The sequence below is a fragment of the Bubalus bubalis genome, chromosome 8, assembly GCF_019923935.1.
Source record: "Bubalus bubalis isolate 160015118507 breed Murrah chromosome 8, NDDB_SH_1, whole genome shotgun sequence".
Classification (NCBI taxonomy): domain Eukaryota; kingdom Metazoa; phylum Chordata; class Mammalia; order Artiodactyla; family Bovidae; genus Bubalus; species Bubalus bubalis.
In genome coordinates, this window is record NC_059164.1 from 81672200 (window position 1) to 81698794 (window position 26595).

At 40.7% G+C, this 26595-nt stretch overlaps 1 protein-coding gene and 1 long non-coding RNA gene across 6 annotated transcripts in view; one reads left to right on the forward strand and one right to left on the reverse strand.

The window, feature by feature from the left end:
* VPS41 (VPS41 subunit of HOPS complex) overlaps nt 1-23312 on the forward strand; it is a 200089-nt gene extending 176777 nt beyond the window's left edge. For all 5 annotated transcript variants that reach the window (XM_006058820.4, XM_044946820.2, XM_044946819.2 and 2 more), the window contains 8 exons: nt 3757-3894; nt 9952-10006; nt 10648-10788; nt 12024-12160; nt 19021-19120; nt 19509-19553; nt 21880-21959; nt 22554-23312. In XM_006058820.4, coding sequence (XP_006058882.2) covers nt 3757-3894; nt 9952-10006; nt 10648-10788; nt 12024-12160; nt 19021-19120; nt 19509-19553; nt 21880-21959; nt 22554-22634 — 777 coding nt within the window. In that variant the 3' untranslated portion in view covers nt 22635-23312. The remainder of the gene's footprint in view (nt 1-3756; nt 3895-9951; nt 10007-10647; nt 10789-12023; nt 12161-19020; nt 19121-19508; nt 19554-21879; nt 21960-22553) is intronic.
* Nucleotides 15124-16811, reverse strand: LOC123334776. Its single transcript, XR_006552903.2, has 3 exons — nt 16703-16811; nt 15912-16050; nt 15124-15162 (listed from the first exon to the last, which is right to left on the reverse strand). It is a non-coding gene; the product is annotated as an uncharacterized LOC123334776 (long non-coding RNA).
* Nucleotides 23313-26595: the final 3283 nt, after the last annotated feature.

Here is a 26595-nt window from a genome sequence, read left to right on the forward strand (position 1 = left end):
TGTTCCAGTAGGCCTGTGAGCATCATATAAGACTGTTGTGTCTGTGCGCACCTCTTTGCACCCCGGGAGGAGCATTAGGAAACAGAGCATTTATAAGTCAGTTTCATGCACTGAAGCTTTTGAAGACTCCAGTATAGGAACGTGAAGTGACTTGGGGGGAAGTTGTCACTTTGTTTGCTCAGTGGTTTTCTGAATGCTTTTTGCTCTGCTGTTCATGACTGAAAATCACCAGATTATCTGCTTACCCAAGCAAGGTACCTCTGTGTGGGTCATCATGGAATTTGTTTGCAAAGCAGTGGTTTCTGGCTGCCTTCAGCCGTGAGACAGGATCACAGGCGGCAGGTACCAAGTGACAGTGTCAGTAGGGCAGTGGTAGAACGCTGGCAGTGCTCACACGGAAGTGGCCCATCGTCTCTGTCAGGCAAAGTAACGTCTCTATACGTTTGCCCCAAAGATGTGAAAGAACCTTCTTAATCCATTTGCACCTCTGGGAAACCGCAGTGTGTCAGTTCTTACACTGACACCATGCCAGTGGAGTGGCCGGAGTCTTCATCAGAGCAGGGACTTCTCTCGGCCTCCCCCAGTTCTTGCCTGAGAGAGAGGGAGCGGTTAACCGAAGGAGGGGGTTCTCAGTGTGCTTGTGTCCTGGTTAGGCTTATTTAGTGACCATATACGACAGCAAGTGTCAGGCTCCAGCAGCTTCATTCCCCGTCACAACTTCAAGGCAGGCTCAAGCTCTGTGTTGAGGAATCAATCCAATCAAGGGGGCAGATGCACTGATGCACTTGGTGTGATGAAGTCTTCCCACCTCAGGTGGGTTCTAGGGTGTTTGTGTCCATTTAACATGAACTAAACATTGAAGAAAGTAGGGAAAACCACTAGACCATTCAGGTACGACCTAAATCAAATCCCTTATGATTATACAGTGGAAGTGAGAAATAGATTTAAGGGCCTAGATCTGATAGATAGCATGCCTGATGAACTATGGAATGAGGTTCGTGACATTGTACAGGAGACAGGGATCAAGACCATTCCCATAGAAAAGAAATGCAAAAAAGCAAAATGGCTGTCTGGGGAGGCCTTACAAATACCTGTGAAAAGAAGAGAAGCGAAAAGCAAAGGAGAAAAGGAAAGATATAAGCATCTGAATGCAGAGTTCCAAAGAATAGCAAGAAGACATAAGAAAGTCTTCTTCAGTGATCAATGCAAAGAAATAGAGGAAAACAACAGAATGGGAAAGACTAGAGATCTCTTCAAGAAAATCAGAGATACCAAAGGAACATTTCATGCAAAGATGGGCTCGATAAAGGACAGAAATGGTATGGACCTAACAGAAGCAGAAGATATTAACAAGAGATGGCAAGAATACACAGAAGAACTGTACAAAAAAGATCTTCACGACCCAGATAATCACGATGGTGTGATCACTGACCTAGAGCCAGACATCCTGGAATGTGAGGTCAAGTGGGCCTTAGAAAGCATCACTATGAACAAAGCTAGTGGAGGTGATGGAATTCCAGTTGAACTATTCCAAATCCTGAAAGATGATGCTGTGAAAGTGCTGCACTCAATATGCCAGCAAATTTGGAAAACTCAGCAGTGGCCACAGGACTGCAAAAGGTCAGTTTTCATTCCAATCCCAAAGAAAGGCAATGCCAAAGAATGCTCAAACTACCGCACAATTGCACTCCTCTCACACGCTAGTAAAGTAATGCTCAAAATTCTCCAAGCCAGGCTTCAGCAATATGTGAACCGTGAACTTCCTGATGTTCAAGCTGGTTTTAGAAAAGGCAGAGGAACCAGAGATCAAATTGCCAAGATCCGCTGGATCATGGAAAAAGCAAGAGAGTTGCAGAAAAACATCTATTTCTGCTTTATTGACTATGCCAAAGCCTTTGACTATGTGGATCACAATAAACTGTGGAAAATTCTGAAAGAGATGGGAATACCAGACCACCTGATCTGCCTCTTGAGAAATTTGTATGCAGGTCAGGAAGCAACAGTTAGAACTGGACATGGAACAACAGACTGGTTCCAAATAGGAAAAGGAGTTCGTCAAGGCTGTATGTTGTCACCCTGTTTATTTAATTTATATGCAGAGTACATCATGAGAAACGCTGGACTGGAAGAAACACAAGCTGGCATCAAGATTGCCAGGAGAAATATCAATAACCTCAGATATGCAGATGACAGCACCCTTATGGCAGAAAGTGAAGAGGAACTCAAAAGCCTCTTGATGAAAGTGAAAGTGGAGAGTGAAAAAGTTGGCTTAAAGCTCAACATTCAGAAAACGAAGATCATGGCATCCAGTCCCACCACTTCATGGGAAATAGATGGGGAAACAGTGGAAACAGTGTCAGACTTTATTTTTCTGGGCTCCAAAATCACTGCAGATGGTGACTGCAGCCATGAAATTAAAAGACGCTTACTCCTTGGAAGGAAAGTTATGACCAACCTAGATAGCATATTCAAAAGCAGAGACATTACTTGGCCAACAAAGGTTCGTCTAGTCAAGGCTGTGGTTTTTCCTGTGGTCATGTATGGATGCGAGAGTTGGACTGTGAAGAAGGCCGAGCGCCGAAGAATTGATGCTTTTGAACTGTGGTGTTGGAGAAGACTCTTGAGAGTCCCTTGGACTGCAAGGAGATCCAACCAGTGCATTCTGAAGGAGATCAGCCCTGGGATTTCCTTGGAAGGAATGATGCTCAAGCTGAAACTCCAGTACTTTGGCCACCTCATGCGAAGAGTTGACTCATTGGAAAAGACTCTGATGCTGGGAGGGATTGTGGGCAGGAGGAGAAGGGGACGACAGAGGATGAGATGGCTGGATGGCATCACTGACTCGATGGACGTGAGTCTGAGTGAACTCCGGGAGTTGGTGATGGACAGGGAGGCCTGGCGTGCTGTGATTCATGGGGTTGCAAAGAGTCGGACACGACTGAGCAACTGATCTGATCTCTGAAACATTGAATATCGATTTCTGACTTCTGTGCAATATATTGTTAACCTTGCTACTACTCCAAGTTGAAAGTGAATCACTCAATCCCTTGAAGGTTCATTAACTTTTTCAGACAGTCAGAAAAAGAAATCAGCTATGAAAATGGGTTCAAAACACCTGACTCTTCTTGATTTTTTTCACTTTTTGAGGTCCCCAGTGGAGGCAGTGTTTCATGGCAAACACAGATCTCAGTAAAACTTCAGGAGAGGAGATTTAGAAAATATGAGAATTAATTTAGCACTTTCTACTGGAGTTATTTTTGAGAACATGTTCTTGCTCCATGATTCTACCCCCTTTTATATAAAGGATGAGAATTTTTACAATCTAGAAACACTGATCAAGCTTTTTACTTCTGAGGTGAAGCGGATGATGGTGAGAATATTAACAGCTCCTGTCATTAACATTTCTGCAGTGCCTATTACAAGCCAGGTATGGTTCTGAGTGATTTACAAATGGTAACTCATTCAGTCCTCACAACTGAAGATTTTTGCCGATAAAGAAACTCAGTCACAGAGGGGTTAGTGACCTGCCCAGGGCCACATGGTTGGTAAGAGGCAGAAACAGGTCACTCGGGGCCATCCTAGGAAGGACCAGCACCTCCTTACTCTTGCCAAGGTTGTCTCCTTTCCACTTCCCCTTCACGTAGAGATTTTTCCCAAAAACTGCTTTTCCACCAGCCTGTCTGTGGCTGAAAATAGCAATGTTAAACAGGTCCATATTTTAATATCCTTCATTTGTTCCTTTGATCTTTTTTTTAGTATCTGCATAAGCTTTTCAAAAGAGACCACCATAAGGGACAGCGCTACCATGAGAAGCAGATCAGCCTTTATGCTGAATTCGACCGACCCAACTTGCTTCCATTTCTCCGAGACAGTATCCATTGCCCCCTTGAAAAGGTGAGTCCCAGATGCCCCAGCTCAAACGCTGCGAGGTGAGAGTTGTCATTGTTGATAAGCTCTGGGTTCTTCTAGTCTCCTGTCTCTGCTCGTCCATTCTCATTCAAGGGAAAGACTGGCTCTTTAGGCACGAGGTTTTGCTGGGCATTCTATCACAATGGGTGGTCCTATCAGATCAGATTTTGGTAAGGACCTCAAGTATCTCTATGCCAGGTTTAACTGGGATAAAATTCTCATCTAGGGTCTAGGACTCTATCAACCATAAAACACTGTCCAGAGTCTGATGCATTTACCAGCAAAGTCAGCCTGGGAGGGCAACATGGACCACTCAAAGCCAGAGGCAACTGCCCCAGTCAGGACTCCAAGTTGATACATAACTTCAGTCCTGCACCCTGTGTGCTTTAAATACCCACATGATGTACTTTTCTATTTCTCTGTCACACTCAATTCCATTTTAGTTATAATGTAGTTAACTGTAGTTAAAGCTACAGTTTCTAGTCTCTCCCACCATCCTATAAGTTCTTCAAGGAAAAGGAGTTTGTTTCACTGATTCTCATAAACTCAGTAGCCAGCCACACATTAGACACTGAATGTTATTGCATGCCAGTCGAATGAATGAATAAATTGATATCTACGAGGTTCTAGTTAGGGCTGAATATGAACTAGTGTTATGAGCTTGCTGTTTCAAAATAAACTACAATACTCACCATGTGTGTACTAGAAACTGGGTGACTGAAGACCCTCAGTTTTGTTTCCATGGTTCTTCACACCATCTGCAATGCTCTCGACCATCTACACATACCTTCCTAAATTCAGATGGCCAGAGAGCAAGTACTTTCTACCATCAGCCATATGTAGCAACAAAAAAAAGTATTTGACCCGTAAGAGACACTTACTAAGAAGTTGACTTGACAACACGCAATTTTTGTGCAATCACAGCTTTTCTAGTTGCTTCTTCAGCCCATGATGATTAACTTCAAATGTGTTGAATTTACTGTGAACCAGTTTCAGCTCAATGGATTTTCTGAATCTACAATTAAAAAAAAAAATCTTGCCTGCATATTAGTTTATGAAAAACATTAACAGTTTATGTTTGGGCCCTAAGGCTTTTTCTCAAGAATAAATTTGGAAACACATCATCTTAGAAAAGCAAACGTTCCTCTCTTTTCTCACTTCTGAATCTATAATCTAGAAAAAGAGGGAGAATCTTAATCTTTGAACTGTGCCCCTGTGTTTGTGCCTCACTTTGAAGGAAACGTGTTTCCAGGCAGACCTGGCCTTGTCCTGTTGACTCCTCAGCCAGAGCCCCGCACACGAGGGTGATCAGCACCCACCCAGGCATCCTTCTTCCCCTTCACTGAACACTGTACAGAGGTTCCACGTGGATTCCAGTATGTCCGTGTCTGGAACATGCTTTCAGCCCATTTGGTTTACAGTTTTCCAGTCCGGTAGTGTTCAATGGAAAGCATACTGCTCTGACCACAAAGGGAGCATCAGAAATTCTCATCTCCACACATGATATTTCTAATACAGAGAACTCACCTGGAGCATTGTGTGGGCCCTTTGGAATTTTTCTCTCTGAGCTCCTGGGAAAAATCAATTGCATATAAGAGAATTCAACACAAACCTGAGAACAATTATGTTTGAAGTAGTTTTTTTTTTGTTTTTTTTTTTTAAGATAACTTTCAGTGGAAAGAGAATTTGGAACAAAATGGATTTGAGATAGTAATGGTTGAAACATGTCACTATAATCAAGTCATTAGGCTTTCATGTTAAAGATCTTTGAGACATCTTTATTAGAGATTATCTCTGCTTGAGACTCCATTGGGGAAGTCTGTATATTTGCAAAAAATATACAGTCCTTGCTCAGGTACCTCAAGCCATCTTAAAGGAGATTTTCTTGACTTTAATTCATGTCGCATCTCATTCCTTTCTCCCTAGAAATAATAACTCTGTGCACACTGTGTTTCATCTTAGAAACAAATTCCTTTTATGTTTCCCTGTAACATAGAAAAACTACTGACTCATAAAAATCTAAGGAGATTTCCCCCCAGTCTAGAGCTATAAGACAGCATGCTGAGCCTTAGAACCTGAGTCTCTTCACTTTGGGTCCCATATATTTTCCACTGTGGTAAGGAATCACTTTTTTCAGGTTTAAAAAGTTAATTAAAATAACAGCAACAGCAATAGTAATAAAGATATTGCTCAATATTGCAAGAATTGTGAGAGACATCAGTTTTTAAACTGTTCATTCTTCTGTCATTTCCAGGTGTGGTCATCAGGTCCTAGTTTTCACGTTCGCAAATCTGATTGCTTGTGCCGAGAATAGTTAAAAGCAAAATATTAGCTTTATCATTAATACCTGAATTTATGGTCACTCTCATATCTAATTGCATTCACAAGGTGGCAGTATAGATGAATCTGGAGGAATAAAGTAGGAGATGCATAGTTTATTAATTTTCCTTAAAGAAAAATAAAAGATGATGGGGTCAAGGCTATGTAGAAATCATTATAAAACTGATACAGTGGATAGGGCTGATAAAGTTTCCATTAGTTAACCCCTAAATTTTTAACTGTTACTTTACATTAAATAAGGAAAGGAAAATTTTGAATATTATTTTTACATCATTTTTTACTCAATTTTTGTTATTCTGTCTTGTCACTTGTTTTCTGTTATTCTCCTTTTTTGCACACGTGCACGTATGTATGTCCTGTTGGCTTTAAAAATCTTAGTTTAGCTACTTTTTCCTCTAGATGGAGCACTATTGCTCGGGAACATTCAAGAATCTAAAATAAGAAAACATGCTTTTATGCTTTGTGTATGTGCTCAGTTGTGTCCAACTCTTTGCGACTCCATGGACTGTAAGCTGCCAGGCTCTTCTGTCCATGGAATTTTCCAGGCAAGAGTACTGGAGTGGGTTGCCATTTCCTACTGCAGAGGATCTTGACCCAGGAATCAAACCCAGGTCTCCTGCATCTCCTGTATCATCCATGTTTCCAAGAGCAGTTTGGATGAAAGGATTAAAAATAAGAGAGCAGGGTGTTCTCAGACCCAGAAGCTGCCCTCCCACATTTCTGGTTCATCTCCATGGTGGATACTGGTCACATAGCACTCCTACCACCAGAGAGGCCTTGAGGTTTTCATTCTGGGCAGTCACTCAACCACCTATAATCTTACTACTATAAGAAATGGGCAACAGATACTAGGGAGCATCTCGCCACATCACTTTTTAAATTTTTGTTCGAGAATAGTTGCTTTACAATGTTGTGTCAATTTAAGCTATGCAGCAAAGTGAATCAATTATACATATATCCCCTCTTTTTGGATTTCCTTCCCATTTAGGTCACCACAGAGTACTGAGTAGAGATCCCTGTGCTACAAAGTAGGTTCTCATTGGTTATCTATTTGATACATAGAGTAAGTTATATGGAAATGTCAATCCCAGTCTCCCAATTCATCCCACCCCCTTCCCCCATTGGTGTCCATACATTTGTTCTCTACCTCTGTGTGTCTATTTCTGCTTTGCAAATAAGTTCATGTGTATCATTTTTGAGATCCCACACATAAGTGTTAATACGACATTTTTTCTTTTTGACTTCATTCTGTATGACACTCCCTAGGTCCGTCTATATCTCTGCAAATGGCACAGTGTCCTTCATTTTTATGACTGAGTAATATTTTATTGTATATATGTAATATCTTTATCCAGCCCTCTGTTGATGGACATTTAAGTTCTTTCTGTGTCCTGGCTGTTGTAAATAGCGGCAATGAACATTAGGGTGCATGTATCTTTCTGAGTTATGGTTTTCCCCAGGTATATGCCCAGGAGTGGGACTGGTGGGTCATATGGTAGCTCTATTTTTAGTTTTTGAGGAACCGCCGTACTGTTCTCCACAGTGATGGTATCAATTTACATTCCCACCAGCAGTGCAAGAGGGTTCCCTTTTCTCCACACACTTTCCAGCATTTATTGTTCGTAGATTTTTTTGATGATGGCCATTTTGACCAATGTGAGATGATACCTCATTGTAGTTTGATTTGCATTCCTCTAATATTTAATGATGTTGAGCATCTTTCATGTGGTTGTTGGCCATCTGTATATCTTTTTTGGTGAAATGTCTGTTTCTAGCTCCCCCTCATTTTTTTGAATGGGTTGTTTTCTGATGTTGAGCTACATGAGCTGTTTGTATATTTTGGAGATTAATACCTTGTGGGTTGCTTCATTTGCAAATATTTTCTCCCATTCTGAGGGTTGTCTTTTTGTTTTGTTTATGGTTCCCTTTGCTGTGCAAAAATTTTTAAGTTTAATTAGGTCCTATTTGTTTTGTTTTAATTTTCATTATTACTGTTAGAGGTAGATCAGAAAAGATCTTGCTGCAATTTATGTCAAAGAGTATCCTATCTTTTCCTCTAAGAGTTTTATAGTGTCCAGCCTCACGTTTAGGTCTTTGATCCATTTTGAGTTTATTTTTGTGTATGGTATTGGGAAGTGTTTTAATTGCATTCTTTTACATGTAATAGTCCAGTTTCCCCAGCACCACATATTGAAGAGACTGTCTTTTCTTCATTGTATATTCTTGCCTTCTTTGTGATAGATTAGGTGACCATAGGTACGTGGATTTGTCTCTGGGCTTTCTATCCTATTCCTCTGATCTATATTTCCATTTTTGTCTGCTACATAATTTTTAAAGGAATTGTGTGAGTAATCAAATTAGTGGTGTTTCTTGCTCATTGTGGCCTTCAGGTCTTCTCATTTTCTCATTTAAATGATTGTGTACCGGGTGGCTCAATGGGAAAGAATCCACGCCAGCAAGAGCCCCTGGAGAAGGGAATGGCAGCCCACTCCAGTATTCCTGCCTGGGAAATCCCATGGACAGAGGAGCCTGGTGGGCTACAGCCCATGGGGTCCCGAAAGAGTTGGACATGATTTAGTTACTAAACAACTCTAAAACATTGTCTTAGTTTCATTCCAATTCTAAAGTGTTATTTTTTTAATGGAGTATAATTACAGTGTTTCTGCTGTACAGTAATATGAGTCAGCTATATGTATACCTACTCCCTCTCAAGCCTCCTTCCTACCCCATCATCACCATCCCACTCCAGGTCATCACAGAGTGCCAAGCTGAGGTCCCTGTGCTCTGCAACAGCCTCCTGCTGGCTCGTTTACACGACTGTGTATATACGTCAGTGCTGCTGTCCCAGTTCGTCCCACCCTCCCCTTCCCTCCTCACCCCCATGTCCACCAGTCCATTCTCTACATCTGCATCTCTGTACGTGCCCTGCAAATAGGTTAGTGTGTACAGTTTTTCTAGATTCTATATATATATGCATTAATATGATACTTTTCTCTGACTTCACTCTGTATGACAGACTCTTGGTTCATCCAGATCACCACAAATAACCAGTTTCATTCCTTTTATGGCTGAGTAGTGTTCCATTGTATATACGTGCCACATCTTGCTTATCCATTCATCTGGTGATGGACATTCAGGTTGTTTCCATGTCTTCACTATTGTAAATAGTGCTGCATGGACATTAGGGTGCACATATCTTTTCAGTTTTCCTCCCACTTTTGACAGATGCTTGAACAGAGTTTTCTTCTAGACCCGGTAAGCCAGCAATAGAAATATTCCCACCCCAGTGTTTAATTCTTTATGCAGCAAGTGTTTACTGCTCTTTACAGGGAACATACAGCTGTGAACAGTAGTCCTTTCCTGGAGCTTAGAATCCAGTGGAAGGAAACGGGGCTTAGACCAGTGCCATGAAGAAACCTCAAGTAGCAGAAAGAAAGAAAGCTTTGTGGGGAAGAACCTTTGTTTCAGCATCTTGCTTTCTGCCTTCGCTCTGGAATGTTCTGCCTCAAATATGTTATCAGTTAAATTGTGTAGAGTCCAGCACCTCTCAGGGAAATCTGGACAGCTACAAACAAAACTTAAAGAGGCTTTGTTTTTAAAGGGAGGCATTGGAAAATTCTTTCAAACTTGTATGTTTAAGTGACTGTAGATATTTGTTTTTATATGATAACACATAACATTTTTACCTTGCTTTATTCGAAGGCTCTTGAGATCTGTCAACAGAGAAACTTTGTAGAAGAGACAGTTTATCTTCTCAGTAAGTAGCTTTGATTCATTTTGGTCCCCATAAACTAGAGTGGGGTGACAACGTGATATAAATTTTCCAAGAATGGACATAGGTTTCAGACCAAAGTAACAGAGGTTAAAGCCTGTTTTATATAAGAATTTAATATTTGGAGAAGGAGACTTCATAGCTCAATAAAGAAGGTAGCATTATTTAATAAATGCTACTGAGATAATAATTAGTATTGTGTAAATCAAAATAAATTGTGGATGGGTTGACAAATTTGTTCTTTTTTTCTTTTTCTGCTTTTCATCAGAAGGAAGTCAGAATCTGACAGACCTGGTTTCAGATTCCAGATTTGCCATTTAGTAGCTGTATGATCTTAGCAAGTGATTAACATGTCTGTCCTTTTTTATAAAATTGAAATATTAATAGAACTACTTCCTCAGATTATAGTGATTACAGGAAGTAATTCATGTGAAGCACTTAAGTGAATACTCAGTACAAAGTAAATACCTAGTAATTAGGATTTATTTTACTAAGTTACAGTTGTCATATAAGGAAATACACTTTTTGTCATGGCTATCAAACTATGTAAACAAATAAAGTGAGATATGGTTTCTCTTAAAATGTTTAATTAAATTATCCTAAATGTGTTTCTCACATTGTTCTAGGCCGAATGGGTAACAGCCGAAGTGCCCTGAAGATGATCATGGAGGAATTGCATGATGTTGATAAAGCGATTGAATTTGCCAAGGAGCAGGACGATGCAGAACTCTGGGAAGATCTGATTTTATATTCCATTGACAAACCACGTAAGTAGAAAACCCATGAGCCTTCATAACTTCTTTCTCTCCATTTAGCCAGTTGTGTCTAGAGTAAGAATCATCTCAAGATGCACTGAGTTAAAAATAATGGTGAAGTATGTATAATAAAAATAGGTCATGTACATAGTAAAGATTTCCCAAACTCTCCCTATACAGGGAAGTCTAGAGCCTTAATAATTCATGTTAGCTAGCTGAACTTGATGAAGAGCAAGTGATTGACATGATATCAACTCTGCTCCCATGAAGCATAGTTTTACCTACTGCACCCAAACGAAATAAAAGATTCTGGTTTTGTTTGTACACAGTGGGCATTTATTTTGAAAGCGTATAGTCTAGCCCTTATCAGTTCTCTTTATGGAAACCCATAACCATTACTGGACACGGACTATATTTGGAGGTTTGCTACGTAGCATCGAGCCTCTCTCTCCTGCCTCGTTTTATCAGTGCAGCACCAGGAGTGTCTATTTGCTGCCTCTCCTTGACCATCTGCTTGGGTCTCCCATTTTGGAAGGAAACAAAAGTTAATGAAAGTCCTCTTTTAAAGATATAGATACGATTCAGAAACTAGCAGTCATGATTTAAAATCTCTCCCTTCCCCCTTTTTATTTTTTGGTCAGAAGGCTTATCTGTTTCAAGATTTTCAAATTCTAGAAACCACTGTTACAATTTTTTTTTTTCTGAGATACAAGAGGGTGTTATTCAGGTTCATTACAGATTAAGGTACTTTGAGAATCTAGTTTAGCTTAATAGAGTAGCAGTTCAAGGACCTTACAGGAAGTAGAGTGGTAATGAAGCACACTTTGAACCTGGGCCTACCCTGGCTTTGATTTGGAGTTCAAAAATTGCTAGTTGTGTGATCCTGGACGAATTCATTAACCATCCTATTTTTTCCTTTTCCATAAAATGGGAACAAAAAATATTGCCACCTTGCAGAATATTGGAGAAAAGTATATGATAACTGCACCATAGTATATTCTCAATAAATATTAGTCACCTCTCTTTGACATCACAAACTGTGTTCTGAAGTAATCATTTGTTCTCCAATTCATTTTCTTTTTAAATCTCTTCTAATTTAGCTGCTTCTTTGAGAAAAGTAAAGAAGATTAGTTCTTGGGAAGAGTTAGAAGTTCAGATGGTTTTGACACTTACTAAAAGGAAATAACTTTTTGCCTAAAATTACATCCCTTCTATTGCTTATATGTTGTTTTCTGTGGTATCCATAGCATTTATCACCGGCTTGTTAAACAACATTGGCACGCATGTTGACCCGATTCTACTAATTCACCGTATTAAGGAAGGAATGGAGATTCCTAATTTGAGAGACTCCTTAGTTAAAATTCTACAAGACTACAATTTACAAGTAAGTATCCTTTCTTGAATAAGTGGACATTGCTGAGTAAATTGACTGACTACATTTCTAGGGTTTATTGTGGACATCCATTCAATTTGATAGTCACAGTGTACTTAGGCCCAGATATTTGGAATATTTTTCAAATAAAGAAGCTACAAATAGCACCCTTTAAGGAAGCATACATATTTTTTATCCATCCCCCGATTTTCTCTCCTTGTGAGCAGGCATTCTCACATTTATAGAGTAAACTTAGCATGGCCTTGGAGCATGTGGGGGAGTGTTAAAGTGGCTTTTAGATCAGACCACCTGAACCATTTTGAAGTAGAATAAGCATTGTGTCCACTTGGAGAAATGAAAAAAAAAAAAAAACCAACTTTTTGTTTTCCTTGAAGCCACTCAGTATCGTATTGCCTGAAAGATTTTAAAATACAGAATTTTGTTTTACCTTTTGTCTGTTTTTCTAGAGTATTACAAGCTTAGTACCCTCAATAATTCAGAATTTGTGATAAGAGCCATAGAACTCATTATCTTTATATAAATAATTAACATGCCAATCACAGAGCATCCTGATCTTTTCCTTAAAATAGCCTCTAGGAGTGACTGTATTTTGGAATGCTAGTAGCGTCCAGAGAACTTGAAACTATTTAAAGCACATTTCTTGAAAAATTCAGACTGTTCTTTCTCTAGCTCGTTTGGAAATGAGTTTTTGGTTAAATGGGGATGAAATTGCTTTCCTGGAGACAGAGATTTTGCAGGTGGAGCCAAAAGACGGGGTTGTGGGGAGAGAAGTGGTCTCCAGGGTAGGAAAGGGGGAGCGCGTGATGAGGATTTGCGCAGCACCTGCTGAACTTGGAGTTCAGGTCAGAGACTGGGTGAAAAGCAGAAGAAAATGAGGAAGATCAGTGGTATCAAAAGAAAAATAAGAAATGCCAAGGACTGACAGAGCTGGAGGGCCAGGAACCTGTGGCCAGGGAGGAAGATATTGTTAAACATTTCCAAAGGAGTCTTTGTGACGTGTTCAGAAAGTACAGTGATGGGAGAGGTCATGGGAGTGGAATTAGTCAAGAAACTGTGAGGGTAGGAGTTGTCTTTTGGGCCCTGAGCTGTGAGCCAGGGCCCAGCTTTCTCCTCAGACTAGGAGTTAACATCCAATTAAGCTGACTGGCCTTACTGGATAACTCAGCTTTAAGGAGAAGAGGTTTTCCTGAGGGCGGATGTGACAAAACTAGAAGCCTTGGCTTAGAAGGCTTGTGGGAAGTTGGCATCATGGGAGAGAAACGAGTACTTGGTTTAGGCAAGTAGGAAAACAATCTCTTCTGCAGAAACCTTCCAGAGAAATAAGCATTTGTTTCCAGTGGAATTTGGAGGCTTGTGGGTGACCCAGAGAAAGGTTGCTGGAGGAAAGAGAAAGGCCAGGAAGGAAAGGGAAATGTAGGAAGGGGTTACTAGGTGAGGAGAGGTGACAAGGAGGGGTTTGTGCTTTGTGCAGCTCTCAAGGGATGCAGAAGAACCATCCAGACCGGAAATGAGTCACTTCATCCTGAAGCATGAATTTGGCGTTAGGGAGAGCAGTTCCAGTGTCAGACCCTGTAAAGCCCTGGACATGAGTGAGCTTGACAATGATCTGTAGCTCCTCAGCTCTCAACACCCCGGGTCTGCCTGGAAGCTGCAAATTCCAACTTGTCAAGAAGTCATTTAAGTGTCTCTACACCTCTGCCCCAAGAAAGGTGACCAAATAATTGCCCCTTTTGTCCTCTAGCTCTCCTGCATGAAGCCTAGCCTCTCAGTTGAAAATTATGCATTACTTTTTTCTCAGCCTCTACAGTACCTCCAAAAACACCTAATGGATCCCTCTTCCTAGGCTCTTTCCAGAGAACCAAGCTCAGGGGCACTGCTAGGTCTCACTGCTCATTAATGTTTTATGAATATATTTGCATAGTTCTGAATCAGCCAGGAATAAAAATTATTAGGTGCAAAGTGAATTCCGTCTAAAAAATTAGCCACTAATCAGCTGGTAAGTCAATATTTTATCCTTTTCATTTTTAAGTGAGAGCTTTTCCTTAAGATGTGTAAGTGTGCAGCCCCTGGTGTATTAAAGAGGATGGGAGTTATTTTGCCCGGGGGTCCAAGGTAGCCTGTAATACCCCAACCATGGGGAGGGGCTTCTGGGACAGAATGGGAGGGACTCATGGAGAAAGGGGTGGGGTCTGTGGGAACGGCTGCATCTGTAGTCTTCTCTGGACCTCAGACATCTCCTTGGAGGATGCAGAGAGAAAATGCTCTACTGGGACAGGTTGTTCCGAGTTCCAGGAGGTACTTCCTGCTTATATATGAAAAGTTTAGAATTATTTTCTATGAAAAAAGCTTCTAAGTCACTTCAGTCGTGTCCGACTCTGTGCGACCCCATAGACTGCAGCCCACCAGGCTCCCCCATCCCTGGAATTCTCCAGGCAAGAACACTGGAGTGGGTTGCCATTTCCTTCTCCAATGAAAAAGGCTACTTCTTTTCACTAATGACTATTTATTTTCTTTCCCTGACAACCTACTGGGGATCACTATAAAAATAATTTGGATCTATTTATAGAGCAGTCTGGATTTTCTAGAAAGGTTTAGCATACTTTTAAAATTCTGTCTAGTCTTTTGTTGTTGTTGCATAAAACTATGGTTGATTTTTACATGTTTTAACAGGCTAAAAAATTTCAGCTCTGACAATGACATCCAAAAAATTCAGGGGAAATTTTGCAGGTCCATGAATCAGCAAGAATCTGGACCCTGTTATGCCTGGGGGCAGGGAGTTGGGGGGAATGACCTTGGGAGACATTAAGAACCATTCAGTAAAATGTAGGAAACTGTGGTCAAGTGTTAGACACAGGTTATCACAGGGCTTCTCAGCACCTTTTTTGCTGATTCGCATTGGTAATCTAAGGCTCAGATTTATAATTCAGTGGACAGAATTTTACAACTTACTTGGTACTGAAAGTGCCTTGGGGGAGGACTCCTCAAGTGAATTGCTGTTTGGAAAGAGAAAAGTTAGAAAGTTGGGGGGAAAAACTGAACATCACTTTTGGTTTTAAAATTTCATGTTTTCTAAGATGCAACAACTCTTCTCAGTATCATGTCTAATTCCATCTAAATGGAATTAGAAGCTGACAGCTAAGCTTCAACTGTCTATGACATCATTAGTGTTAAAGAAATAATTAACCACATTATCGATGTTTAACTTTTTTTTTTTACACGTTTGTATACCTTGTTATATTGTTAGCATGACAGTTCAATAGAATTTCAAAGCTTCGTGAAGTAAGATAAAAGTAGCCTTTATCATACTTCGTAAACTTAAAATGTTTCTAGGTCTGATTTCAAAGACAAATAGCATTTGTTTTGATATAAGTTACTTACAAAACAATAATATAATGATATTTCCATTTTTACAAGAAACCGCAATTTCCAAATTTTTATGCTGTGTTTTATATGTGTAAAAAATTTTATTTCTTGTATTTAGTGGGTTGGCCAAAAAGTTTGTTCAGTTCTTCTGTAAGATGTTATGGAAAAATCTTAACTTTTTTGGCAACCCAATATTTAGCATTTATATCCACTTCTCTTGCTCCCCCTTTTTTTTTAGAGCTTATTTAGAATTCTTAAGCGTCCTAGCACCTTTGCTTTTAAACACTTGACAGTCATTTATCTTTACAATGGTCCTTAAGGAACTCTCATCTCTATTTTATATATAAGAAGACTTGCATTTCAGAAAGTTTTGACTTACCAGTCTGGGAAGGTGATGAACTGGATTTGAACCCAGACCTTCTGACTAAATCTTCTGTACTCCTCACTGATTGTCCCATTGGTCCCTGGAGATGCAGTCATTATACGGGCAGGTTGCAACAGGAATATATAGGATTGGCCTAGAAGATGAACCGGTAGCCTATTGTCTTTAAAGAGCTGTGTACATGATGTTTGCAGACCCAGACTCTAGTCCCAGCTTTGCCATTAAGTCTGTTGACCTTTGGGAGGGGCCTGTAAACTTTCTGGATGTCAATTTTCCCATTAGGTTAAATCAGCACTTGTTAAGCCTGGCTGTACACCAGAATATTCTGAATTTTTTAAAGAAAATTACTTAGTTTCTGGTACCACCCCAGATCTGTGGGAGAGGAACAGGGAGCAGATCCTTAGACCACCCTGGTGTTTCTTAAACACTCAGCCTGGCACTGGGTTCTGCATTGACATTTAAGAGCCTCGAGATTAGATGGGCTCTAAAGAATTTCTATCAAATTCTCAAGAGGGTCCTTTCATAAACATGTCTTTCTATAGCAAATGCAGCTGCATAGCATTAATGTAACATTTCTGTGGAAATCATCCATAATACTTATTTTGGAGTCTGTAATAAAGTAGCTTAGATTTTTTTCCGTATAACTTTTTTACACTTGATCTTAGCCAAAATGCCAAGAAGCGATCAGTATATGTTTTTTAATGCTATATGTTTGATTGCTTATAGACATATTGATTTAAATATTTTGAGTGCCTACTGTGTTAGATCCCACCTGGATAGGTACTCACAGAGCCTCCACATATTATCTCATGGACCAGGAAGTGAGCAGAGTGCAGCCCTTTGCTCGAACAGCTCTTGAGCTGAATGAATATTCCTAGGAGAAGCAAAAAGCTTTAACACTTCCATTTAGTTAAATTTCACACATGTACACACACAATTAAATAAATAAATGACTCCAGACATCTGTTTATCCAAGTTCTTTCCCCATATTTACTTTTTCTATAATCTCCTGTAGAGGCCTCCCAGGTTGGTAAAGAATCCGCCTGCCAATTACAGGAGACACAGGTTTGATCCTGGGTCAGGAAGATCCCTTGGAGGAGGAAATGGCAACCCACTCCAGTATTCTTGCCTGGAAAATTCCATGGACTGATGGGCTACAGACCACGGGGTCACCGAGTCAAACACCACTGAGCACACATGTACACACAGTCCCCTTTGCCTTTATCATTTCCCCATAGGTCTCTACTTTGAAATCCAGAGACAAATGAAGAGGAAACAGTGGCTGCTTTCTTACCTTTTCTTGGTCTCACATGGGTTTCAACTCACAGTATATAAGCTCGTAATTTCTTCTAAGAGATAGTTTTTAATATTCTTGAAAATAAAAGTTATATAAAGATTTAAGATAAAATCTATTTTTTCCTTTAAAATTATTTGTTTGGTCTCATCACATAGGTGCTTATGACAACCAACTATAGCTTCTCTAATCACTTAGTTACATGCATACTTTGTATCATTTTTTTCAACTCCAACCTGAGAACTTAAGAGTCTTTCTATTTTATTTCTCTGCAATTCATCTTTGATAATAAACCTGACAAAAGGCAAAGCTTTTTTCAAATAGACTTTAAATCCCATTGCATTGTGATTTAAATGATGGGTTAGAAAGTGGGTAAAATGGTTTCTCAGTCTAGCTCTGGTATCATCTCAGGGGTTTATGAAACCGGGTGACTATCTCATGTGCCATGCTGATGATAAGCACTACAGTACGAACAAGACAGTGTCAGCAAAAAGTTCAACATTCAAAGAATCTTTTAAAATAGAAATTTCAGAAACTTGACAGCCTTGTATGACATTTTTTTCCCATGGCAGCTCTTTCTAATGAACCATAATAACTTCGCTGATGTACACTCTTCATTTTACTGTATAAAAGGTGAGCCTGGTGCTTTGCTTTTGCTTGGGATCATTATCAATGATGATGAACTGCAGAGAAATAAGGAAAAATAGGGAGAATCTCAAGTTTTGTGTTAGTTTTCAACAGCTACTTCATAAATACATTCTTAATTAATCTTACAGTAGAACAAAGTATGCTTGTAACGATTCTAGAAACTGCAACTGACTTTGAAACATTTTACTTTTGATTGACACTATTTGTGTTAAGCTTTTATTTTAGTATTAGAGCAGCTAGATATGTTTGGTAATAAGTTTTTTTTTTTTAAAGTTTACCAACATCAGTATTTTTTAGATCTTTTCTACTGTATTTTTCTCTTCTTTCTGTATGCTTTCATGACATCTGTTAAAGTTTGTTTTCTTAAATGAATCTGAAAAATTCAATTTCCAGCAGCATTTTGAAGAATAAAACTTCATAGGCAGTTTCTCAACGTAGAAACAGTAAAGTCATGTAGTTTCCTGTTCATCAACTCTCGAAATGGTGGCTGCAGAACTCTGGGCATGAGTTCCGTTTCCATGGCTCTTTGCCATCATATGATGAGGGGGGAAGTCCTCGGGCTGCATGCACCCAGCACTGGTGCTCCTTGGGATTGAGAGGAAGACGTGTTATCACAGCCGATCCGGGATGGAGGACCACAGTTGGCTGCTCCCAGTTTCCTTCCCTGATGGCACAAATTGAAATTGTGTGAAAGCAGAACAGCCACAGAGGTTTCAGAGTTGAGAGTGACTTTGATGTGAAGAAGGGCAGGATGCAGCTGTGTCATGACCCAGAGCTGGGCAGCAGGGAGGCGGCAATGTCTCCATCGTGTGAATTTCCATGGAGCCCCACAGAACCATGTGCGCTCAGACCCATTGGGCCAGAAGAAGATGACGTGGATGCTGCACTAGAGCCTTCCAGAAGGCCTTGAATGTTTTCCTCTTTGAAAAGCAGCGAGTTCTAGTGAAAAACATCTGGCTTAAGCATACCTCACACAGCTTCTCCCAATTTCCAATACAATACCTACCCCCCAAACCCAAAATGGAAGCTCACAGTGTGGCCAGAGGAACTGGTTTAAAAGGGAAAGGAACCACGTCTCCCTGACCCCACTGAGAATAGTAAGAGGATTCTCCCCCATATTTGAATCTTTTTAAGGTGGTTTTTCTTTTACATTGTGTGCATTAGATTCTGCTTCGTGAAGGCTGTAAGAAAATTCTCGTAGCCGACTCACTGTCCTTACTAAAGAAGATGCACCGAACTCAGATGAAAGGCATTCTAGTTGATGGTGAGTAAAATGGAAAGAATCATATTGGAACTGCATGCCTCGCTTTCAGACAGGACAAAGAGAAACACTGTATAATCCCAAGTGTAGAGTAAGTCCCCTACATATGTTCCAAGAGCACGTTCATAAATCCAACAAAGTTAGCTTAGGTATCAACTAACATAATCGGCTATGTAGTACTGTACTGTAATAGGTTTATAATGCTTTTTCACACAAATCATACATAACCACCAAACCCAAAAGTAGACATTTTAAATCTTACAGTGCATTACCTTGAAAAGTACAGTAGTGCGGTACAACAGCTGGCATCCAGGGGCACCTTTGCATCTCTGAAAGTTTGAAACTTGAAGGTTCGTATGTAGGGGACTTAACTGTGTGCGTTCCCTTGCAGAGGAGAACATCTGTGAGTCCTGCCTTTCCCCTATTCTTCCATCAGGTAAGATGGCTGGGTGGAGGAAAAAAAATCCCAGTTATGTGTTAATGATGAGCAGAGTTAAAGTTTTGAAGTGAGCAAATTACATTTTATAAAACTTTTGGGGTAATTCAGCCTAGAGAAGAATTTCAGCCATATCCCTACTCAGTTGCATGCTGGTGCTGCCAATTCCTTAGGGGTAAGGTTCCCACGTTTTAGAGTGAGTCTGCAGCTGTGGGTAGGCTTGTTAAAACTGAGATTGCTGGTCCTACCCCCTGTAGGGGGTGATTCAATAGTTCAGGGTAGGACCCAAAAATCTGTATTTCTAACAAGTTCCCATGTGATGTGGATGCTACTAGTTCAGGGGCCAGTCTTTAAGAACCACTGCCTTCGGATCAGACCAGTCGCTCAGTCGTGTCCAACTCAAATGAAAACTTACCATCTACTTGTTTAGATTCCAAGGTAGAAGAACCATATGTATACTTGGGGAAAAAAATTATAGGTAGCTTTCACTTTTCTTTAAACTTTTCATTGCTGTATGGCTTTAGGCACCCGAGTTATCTCATATGTATTTCAACGGAAATGGATACTCACCTTTTAATTGGAAACTGTGGTTCCTTAAAAGATGTGCACGTTTGTTTATTTGTATGTAGATATATATATCTATCACCAACTACAATCAAAGCATTTTAGGGACTTCACTGGTGGTCCAGTGGCTAAGACTGTGTGCTGCCAATGCAGGGGACCCAGGTTCAATCCCTGATATGCTAAAGCTAAGACCTGGCACAGCCAAATAAATATTAAAAAAAAAAAAGAAAAAGCATTTTACATACGGCTCATTTAGGATGTGTTGGGCTTCCCTGGTGGCTCAGATAGTAAGGAATCCGCAATCCGCCTGCAATGCAAGAAACCCAACTTTGATTCCTGGGTCAGGAAGATCCCGTGGAGAAGGAAATGGCAACCCACTCCAGTATTCTTGCCTTCCATGGACAGAGGAGCCTGACGGGCTACAAAATATGGAGTTCCAAAGAGTTGGACATGACTGAGCAAGTAACACACAAGATGTGAAAAAGAGAGGTTTCCATATTTTGAAGTAGAAATTAAAGCAGTTTTTGAGATGCTAAGAAAATGCTTCATATGTGTAAATTCAACATGGAGAAGCACTACAAGACCTAGTTTGTGTAGCATTTACTTTGCTTTGAGGGATTATTTAATAGGGCAGGAGCACAGGAAGTCATTCCACTTGTGGTCTTCTGTAGCGGTTTGGATTTTAAGTGCGTATGTTAAAAATTGCAGCGGGTTATACACATATCCAGGGCTTCCCAGGTGGGGCTAGTGGTAAAGAATCCACTTGCTGATGCAGGAAACATAATGAGACGTGGGTTTGATCCCAGGGTTGGGAAAATGCCCTGGATCAGGGCATGGCAGTCCACTCCAGTATTCTTGCCTGGAGAATCCATGGACAGAGGAGCCTGGCGGGCTACAGTCCATAGGGTCACACAGAGTCAGACACCACTGAAGCGACTTAGCATGCATGCATACACATACCCATTCTTCTTCCTGTTCTTTTCCATTATGGGTTACACTAGGATATTGACTGTAGTTCCCTGTGCTACACAGTACGATCTTCTTGTTTGCTGTAGAGCAGAAATTAATACAACACTGTAAATCGACTGTAATAAAAAATAGAGAAAAAAAAAACTGCAGTGGGTGTAGGAAAAGCAGTGAGCTTTTGTAGTGTTTTAGTCCATGTTTTAACAGAAGGAAACCACATGCACCTGCACAGTGTAGTCAGATTTCTAATTTAATCTGTTAAAGGTTAAATCTTACCGAAACTCAGCTGGCTACACCGAGCAGGAGCAGATGAGGTGCAGTGCCCAAGCGGACTTAAAGCACAGGGCAAGGTCACACCAAGGATGTTAGCCCAGCTCTGCCCTGAAGTCAGTGAAGGGTCTTGGCAAACGCAGATGCTTTCAGGCAGAAAGCATCCATACAAACCACAGAATCCACTTCAGTATGTGGTGTGTCACGATTGTGTACACAGGGCTGGGGGAGGGAGAACCTTGTGCAGTCACATTCACATGCTGATTTTTTTTTTTTTTTTTTAACAACAAATGCTGTTGCCTTGCCATGAAATAATCCCCAGTGTGTAGCTGCAGTAACTGATTGGGAAGCCAGGCAGCTAACCGGGGACCCCAGAGCAACAGGACTCATGCCTGCCCTGTGTTCAGCCACGCCGCCTGGCTGGGATGCGATTGTAAATTAGCAATCCTCCCAGGGCAGCTTCTGGCTGGAAAATGAAACTGCTGTTGCCCTGAGCTCTTCTCTCTTCCCTGCCCTCTCCCCCTAGATGCAGCAAAGCCCTTCAGCATGGTGGTCTTCCACTGCCGGCATATGTTCCACAAGGAGTGCCTGCCCGTGCCCAGCATGGTGAGTGGGTGGCTTGGCCACCACCAACTTGAAAGCAATTGGTGCAGCCAGAGGGATGTGCTCAAAATGATAACCATCCTCTTATGACATCCTCTGGTTCAAAGTTATAACCTTCATCTGTGTCTCACAGTTTGCCACATGATAAAAAGTGATGAGCCTGTTTCTCAAACGTAAAACTGCTTAGTACACAATACTAAACATTATAAAAGCATACTCATGTATGTAAATTTGTTCAGATAAAATCGATGACTGTTGGGCTCCAGAGATGTGAACTACAGGGAGAACCATATTTTACTGTGTCTGACTTTCTCACCCTGATTTCTGTATCACAACACTACTGTTTTTTCAGTGTCAAGGCGGGTTCCCCGGGGTGCCCCTGGGTAACATTAGGCTCGTCTTTCTGTGGGGCGTCCTTTGAGTCCCAGAACAACAGCTGGTCTAGACAGAATCCCGTGTGAACCAGCTCTACCCTCCAGGGAAAGGAGCGACATCGCATGGCCTCCTCCCCATCCTCCACCAGTGCATCCCATCTGGATATGATAGTAGAAGGAGATGATCTTTTTAAAATTCTGCATTTTTACTTGCGTTTTTTAGACCTCTCCTGCGCAGTTCTGTAACATCTGCAGTGCGAAGCACCGGGGACCAGGAAGTGCCATTTTGGAGATGAAAAAATAGCTCGGTTCTGTTTGTCAGCCTCTTCCTCGCCGCTCTTTGAGGACTGCTTTTGCAGCAACAGAAGCTTTTGTTGACACCAGTGCTGTTAAGAGATTCGTACATGTTTAGATTATGCTTAAGAAGTGCTTCTGCATCTTCTACTAGAAGGTTCTCTTTGCAGTTGATAAAGAAGTTAGGGCTTTCCCCAGCCATACCTTGAAAGATGTGCGTTCACGGTCACTATTTTATCGTTTATTTGTTTGACTCATTATTTAGGAAGAGAAACTGAAGTCTTGGAGTTGGAAGTGACATTTCAGTAAAACTGTCCAGCCATAACATGGACTGCTGAGAGTTGTCCCAGATGGCTGAGTGCCGTACCACTGAGGCTGTCTAGCAGCACCTTGGACCTTGTTTTCATATCCTCTGCCAGCAGCCAGTCTCAGATTCTGGGTTTGGCTTTTTTTTTTTTTTTTTTTTTAGTATGTCATCAACTGTGCTTACCTTCTTAATTGGCATTGAATGAAACATTGTGCGTGTTGTCACTGACTATGTGATGTCTGGGAATAACAAGAGCAGCCTGATGCCATGCAGTTTCATGTTGACTGATGACATGTTCTCTGTGTCCCAAGGACCAGCAGTGTCTGCCCCTGGCAGGCACTCAGCGTTTGTTGATTGAATAAATGTTAGCTCTTCCCACTGTGAAAGACTCACTTTTACTGGGTTGTACAACTTTAATCAAGCACTCTGGCACCCTCATAAGGAATGGAAGAGAGTTTCAGCACCTAGAGTGTGAGGGAGTGTGGGTGGGTGTCGCTAGCAGGGAGGATAAGAGTGATGCTGTGGAATCTGAGAGAGATGCTCAGGAGAAAGGCAGCTGTTACTGGAGGATGGGCATGACAATGTTTCCTGTAGCCTCCTTTGCCCTTGTAGAACATAGCATAAAACAAAGGGAGAGAATTCAAACTTGTGCCTATGTCTCATAGTTACTGGTTTCGTTTCCTTGGGCTACATTGCCATCCTCTAACCAGTGAAAAACACGTATTCACTGTCCTTTCTCTCTTTGTCCCAAAAAAGGGAATAAATGCAGCTTTCTGTGTCTGCCTTTTTGGGGAGAGGATGGGATGCTAATACCTACCAAGCACATACCAACTACTGAACTTGGTACAGTCGTTCCCATGAGCAGCATCTCATTTCATTCTTATAGGACTCCCCAGACTACCTCCTGACCCCAAGAAGAAGATATTATATCCCCAGGTTTACCAGCAGAGAAATCAAAGTGCAGAGATGTTATCACAAAGGTGACTCTCTCACTTCAGAGCTGGGCTCTGCTTTAAGAAATCACATGGCCAAGTTCAGAGGAAATGCACAGTACATCTTTTTGCACTGGAATTAAAAAGAATATTAAGTAGAAGACAACAGACTTCACTGGTTAGTCGTAAATATTTAGAACTAGAAAGTGTTAGAGATTACTGTCAACCCTCTCAGTATTTCCGTATTCCAAGACTAGGGATATTTCTGCTACACTGCTAGGTTTTACTTTTAACCAGAGAAACTCTTTCTTCACAAAAAACAAACAAACAAACAAACAAAAAACACCTTACAAGTGATCCCAATTTGAAACATAGCTGAAAAGCAAAGCTACTCCACTTATACTTGAGAAGAATATAGTTGCTGACTTCAAATTTCATGTTCTTTCCTTAAAAGGTTTCCTTAGTGTGAAACCACTAAGTTCAAAGTTATTTTGTGGTAACAGTTTTATTTTGCTTTTGTTTTTAGCCAAAAAGACTTTATACTAGTTTAATTATGTCCATCTTTGAAAATTTTTGAGGTGTTCTCAATAAAAATAACATTGGTTGTTCTAGTGCTAAATGATCTGTATTTAATATTATGAAAACAAAAAATTGAGCAATCATGTTTATACTAGTTTAAGTATGTCTGTCTTTGAGAATTTCTGAAACAGTCTCAATAGCTTTTAATTTGGTGGTTCTATTGCTATAATACATATATTTAATATATGAAAACAAACATCGAGCATCCATATCGTGTTAGCAACTGATACAAGCACTTTGCATGTATTATCATTCATATGAACCATATGAGATAGGCATTTATCATTATCATCATTTTACAAATGGGGAAGCTGGGCACATAAAGTTTAAACAATTTGTCTTAAGGTCAAGGAGCAGGCAGGGGGTAGAGCTGGAAGTCAAACCCATGAAACCCATGCAGTCACCCTTCAGAGCCCCATGATCTTCACCAGTACCTATTTGATCTTAAAAAAAAAAAAAAGTATTTGACCTGTTTTAGTCAGTGTATAGAAAACAAAATCTGCTATAGGAGCAGAAACAGATTTATCATGAAATATGGAATAGCTTCCAGAACCACCGAGAAGCTGAAGCAACAGGAGGCAGACCTTCCAGGAATGCCTCACCCGGCCCCCCAGAACTGGCTACCAGGGCCCTCACACCCACTCCACCTCCGTAAGGGGATGAGCTGCACAGAGCAGTGCAGATCGTTCTTTTCAAGTAAACTTTCTATAAGTAAAAGTATACACGTTTCTCAGTGTCTTTTCAAGTTCACTCTCAGTAGCACTAAATAAGGAATGTTATGTATGTACCTATTTGTGCAAAGAGACATTTCTGTGTGCTAAATATCACACCACTTGAGCCTGATTATCAGGACTTGGGCTTGATAAATTTTAATCAAGACTAATTTTGATACAAAACAGTAACTTTGACTTCACAAACACTCCTGGACATGGAGCTAAGTGTCCTTTTATAAAATCTAGAAAGAAATGCCCATCTCCTGCAATGCAGGTTTAGGGGTGATGAGAAGCAGTGTGGTGTTAGTAGTGAAGGTAATGCAGGAGAGAGAAAGAAACACTCAACCTCCAGAAGCAGGAACCCCAGAGGGAGCCAGTCCCCAGGCCATTCTGTACATTCACCCAGAACAGTGGTGCTGAAATAAAAACATGGTCACGTCATTTCTCTAAAGCATCTAATGCCTCATCTGGGCCTTGGCTGACCTCTGTCCACACTGGCATTGGTGGAGATGCCATCATTCCCATAGCTTTCTATCACCTGCATCTGTTGCCAGCATCTCTTGTTATGTGTGCAGAGCCAGGTGGTCTCTGGTCCTTGGACCTCGAAAGCCAGCTGGTCCTCCTTGGTCCTGACCACCACAGCTCTCCCAGCCCCCAACACATCTGTCTACCTTGTGACTCTGGAAAACTCATTCAACTTACCCACTGAGGTAGTCTTTCTCTGTTGCTTCCGCACCACACCCAAGAGGGTGGATAGGTGGCAGGAGGGTGAGATGAGTGGGTGTTCAGTTTGCAAGACTCAACTCCCTCTAAAAGAAAACAAAGTGAATAAATGCAAAAGAAACAAAAGAGACCATAGCAAAAATCAGCAAAGCCAAAAGCTGGTTCTTTGAGAGGATAAGTAAAATTGACAAACCATTAGCCAGACTCATCAGGAAACAAAGGGAGAAAACTCAAATCAATAAAATTAGAAATGAAAATGGAGAGATCACAACAGACAACACAGAAATACAGAGGATCATAAGAGACTACTATCAGCAGCTATATGCCAATAAAATGGACAACTTGGAAGAAATGGACAAATTCTTAGAAAAGTACAACTTTCCAAAACTGAACCAGGAAGAAATAGAAAATCTTAACAGACCCATCACAAGCACAGAAATTGAGACTGTAACCAGAAATCTTCCAGCAGACAAAAGCCCAGGTCCAGACGGCTTCACAGCTGGAAGATTCTACCAAAAATTTAGAGAACAGCTAACACCTATCCTACTCAAACTCTTCCAAAAATTGTAGAGGAAGGTAAACTTCCAAACTCATTCCATGAGGCCACCATCACCCTAATACCAAAACCTGACAAAGATGCCACAAAAAAAGAAAACTACAGGCCAATATCACTGATGAACATAGATGCAAAAATCCTTAACAAAATTCTAGCCATCA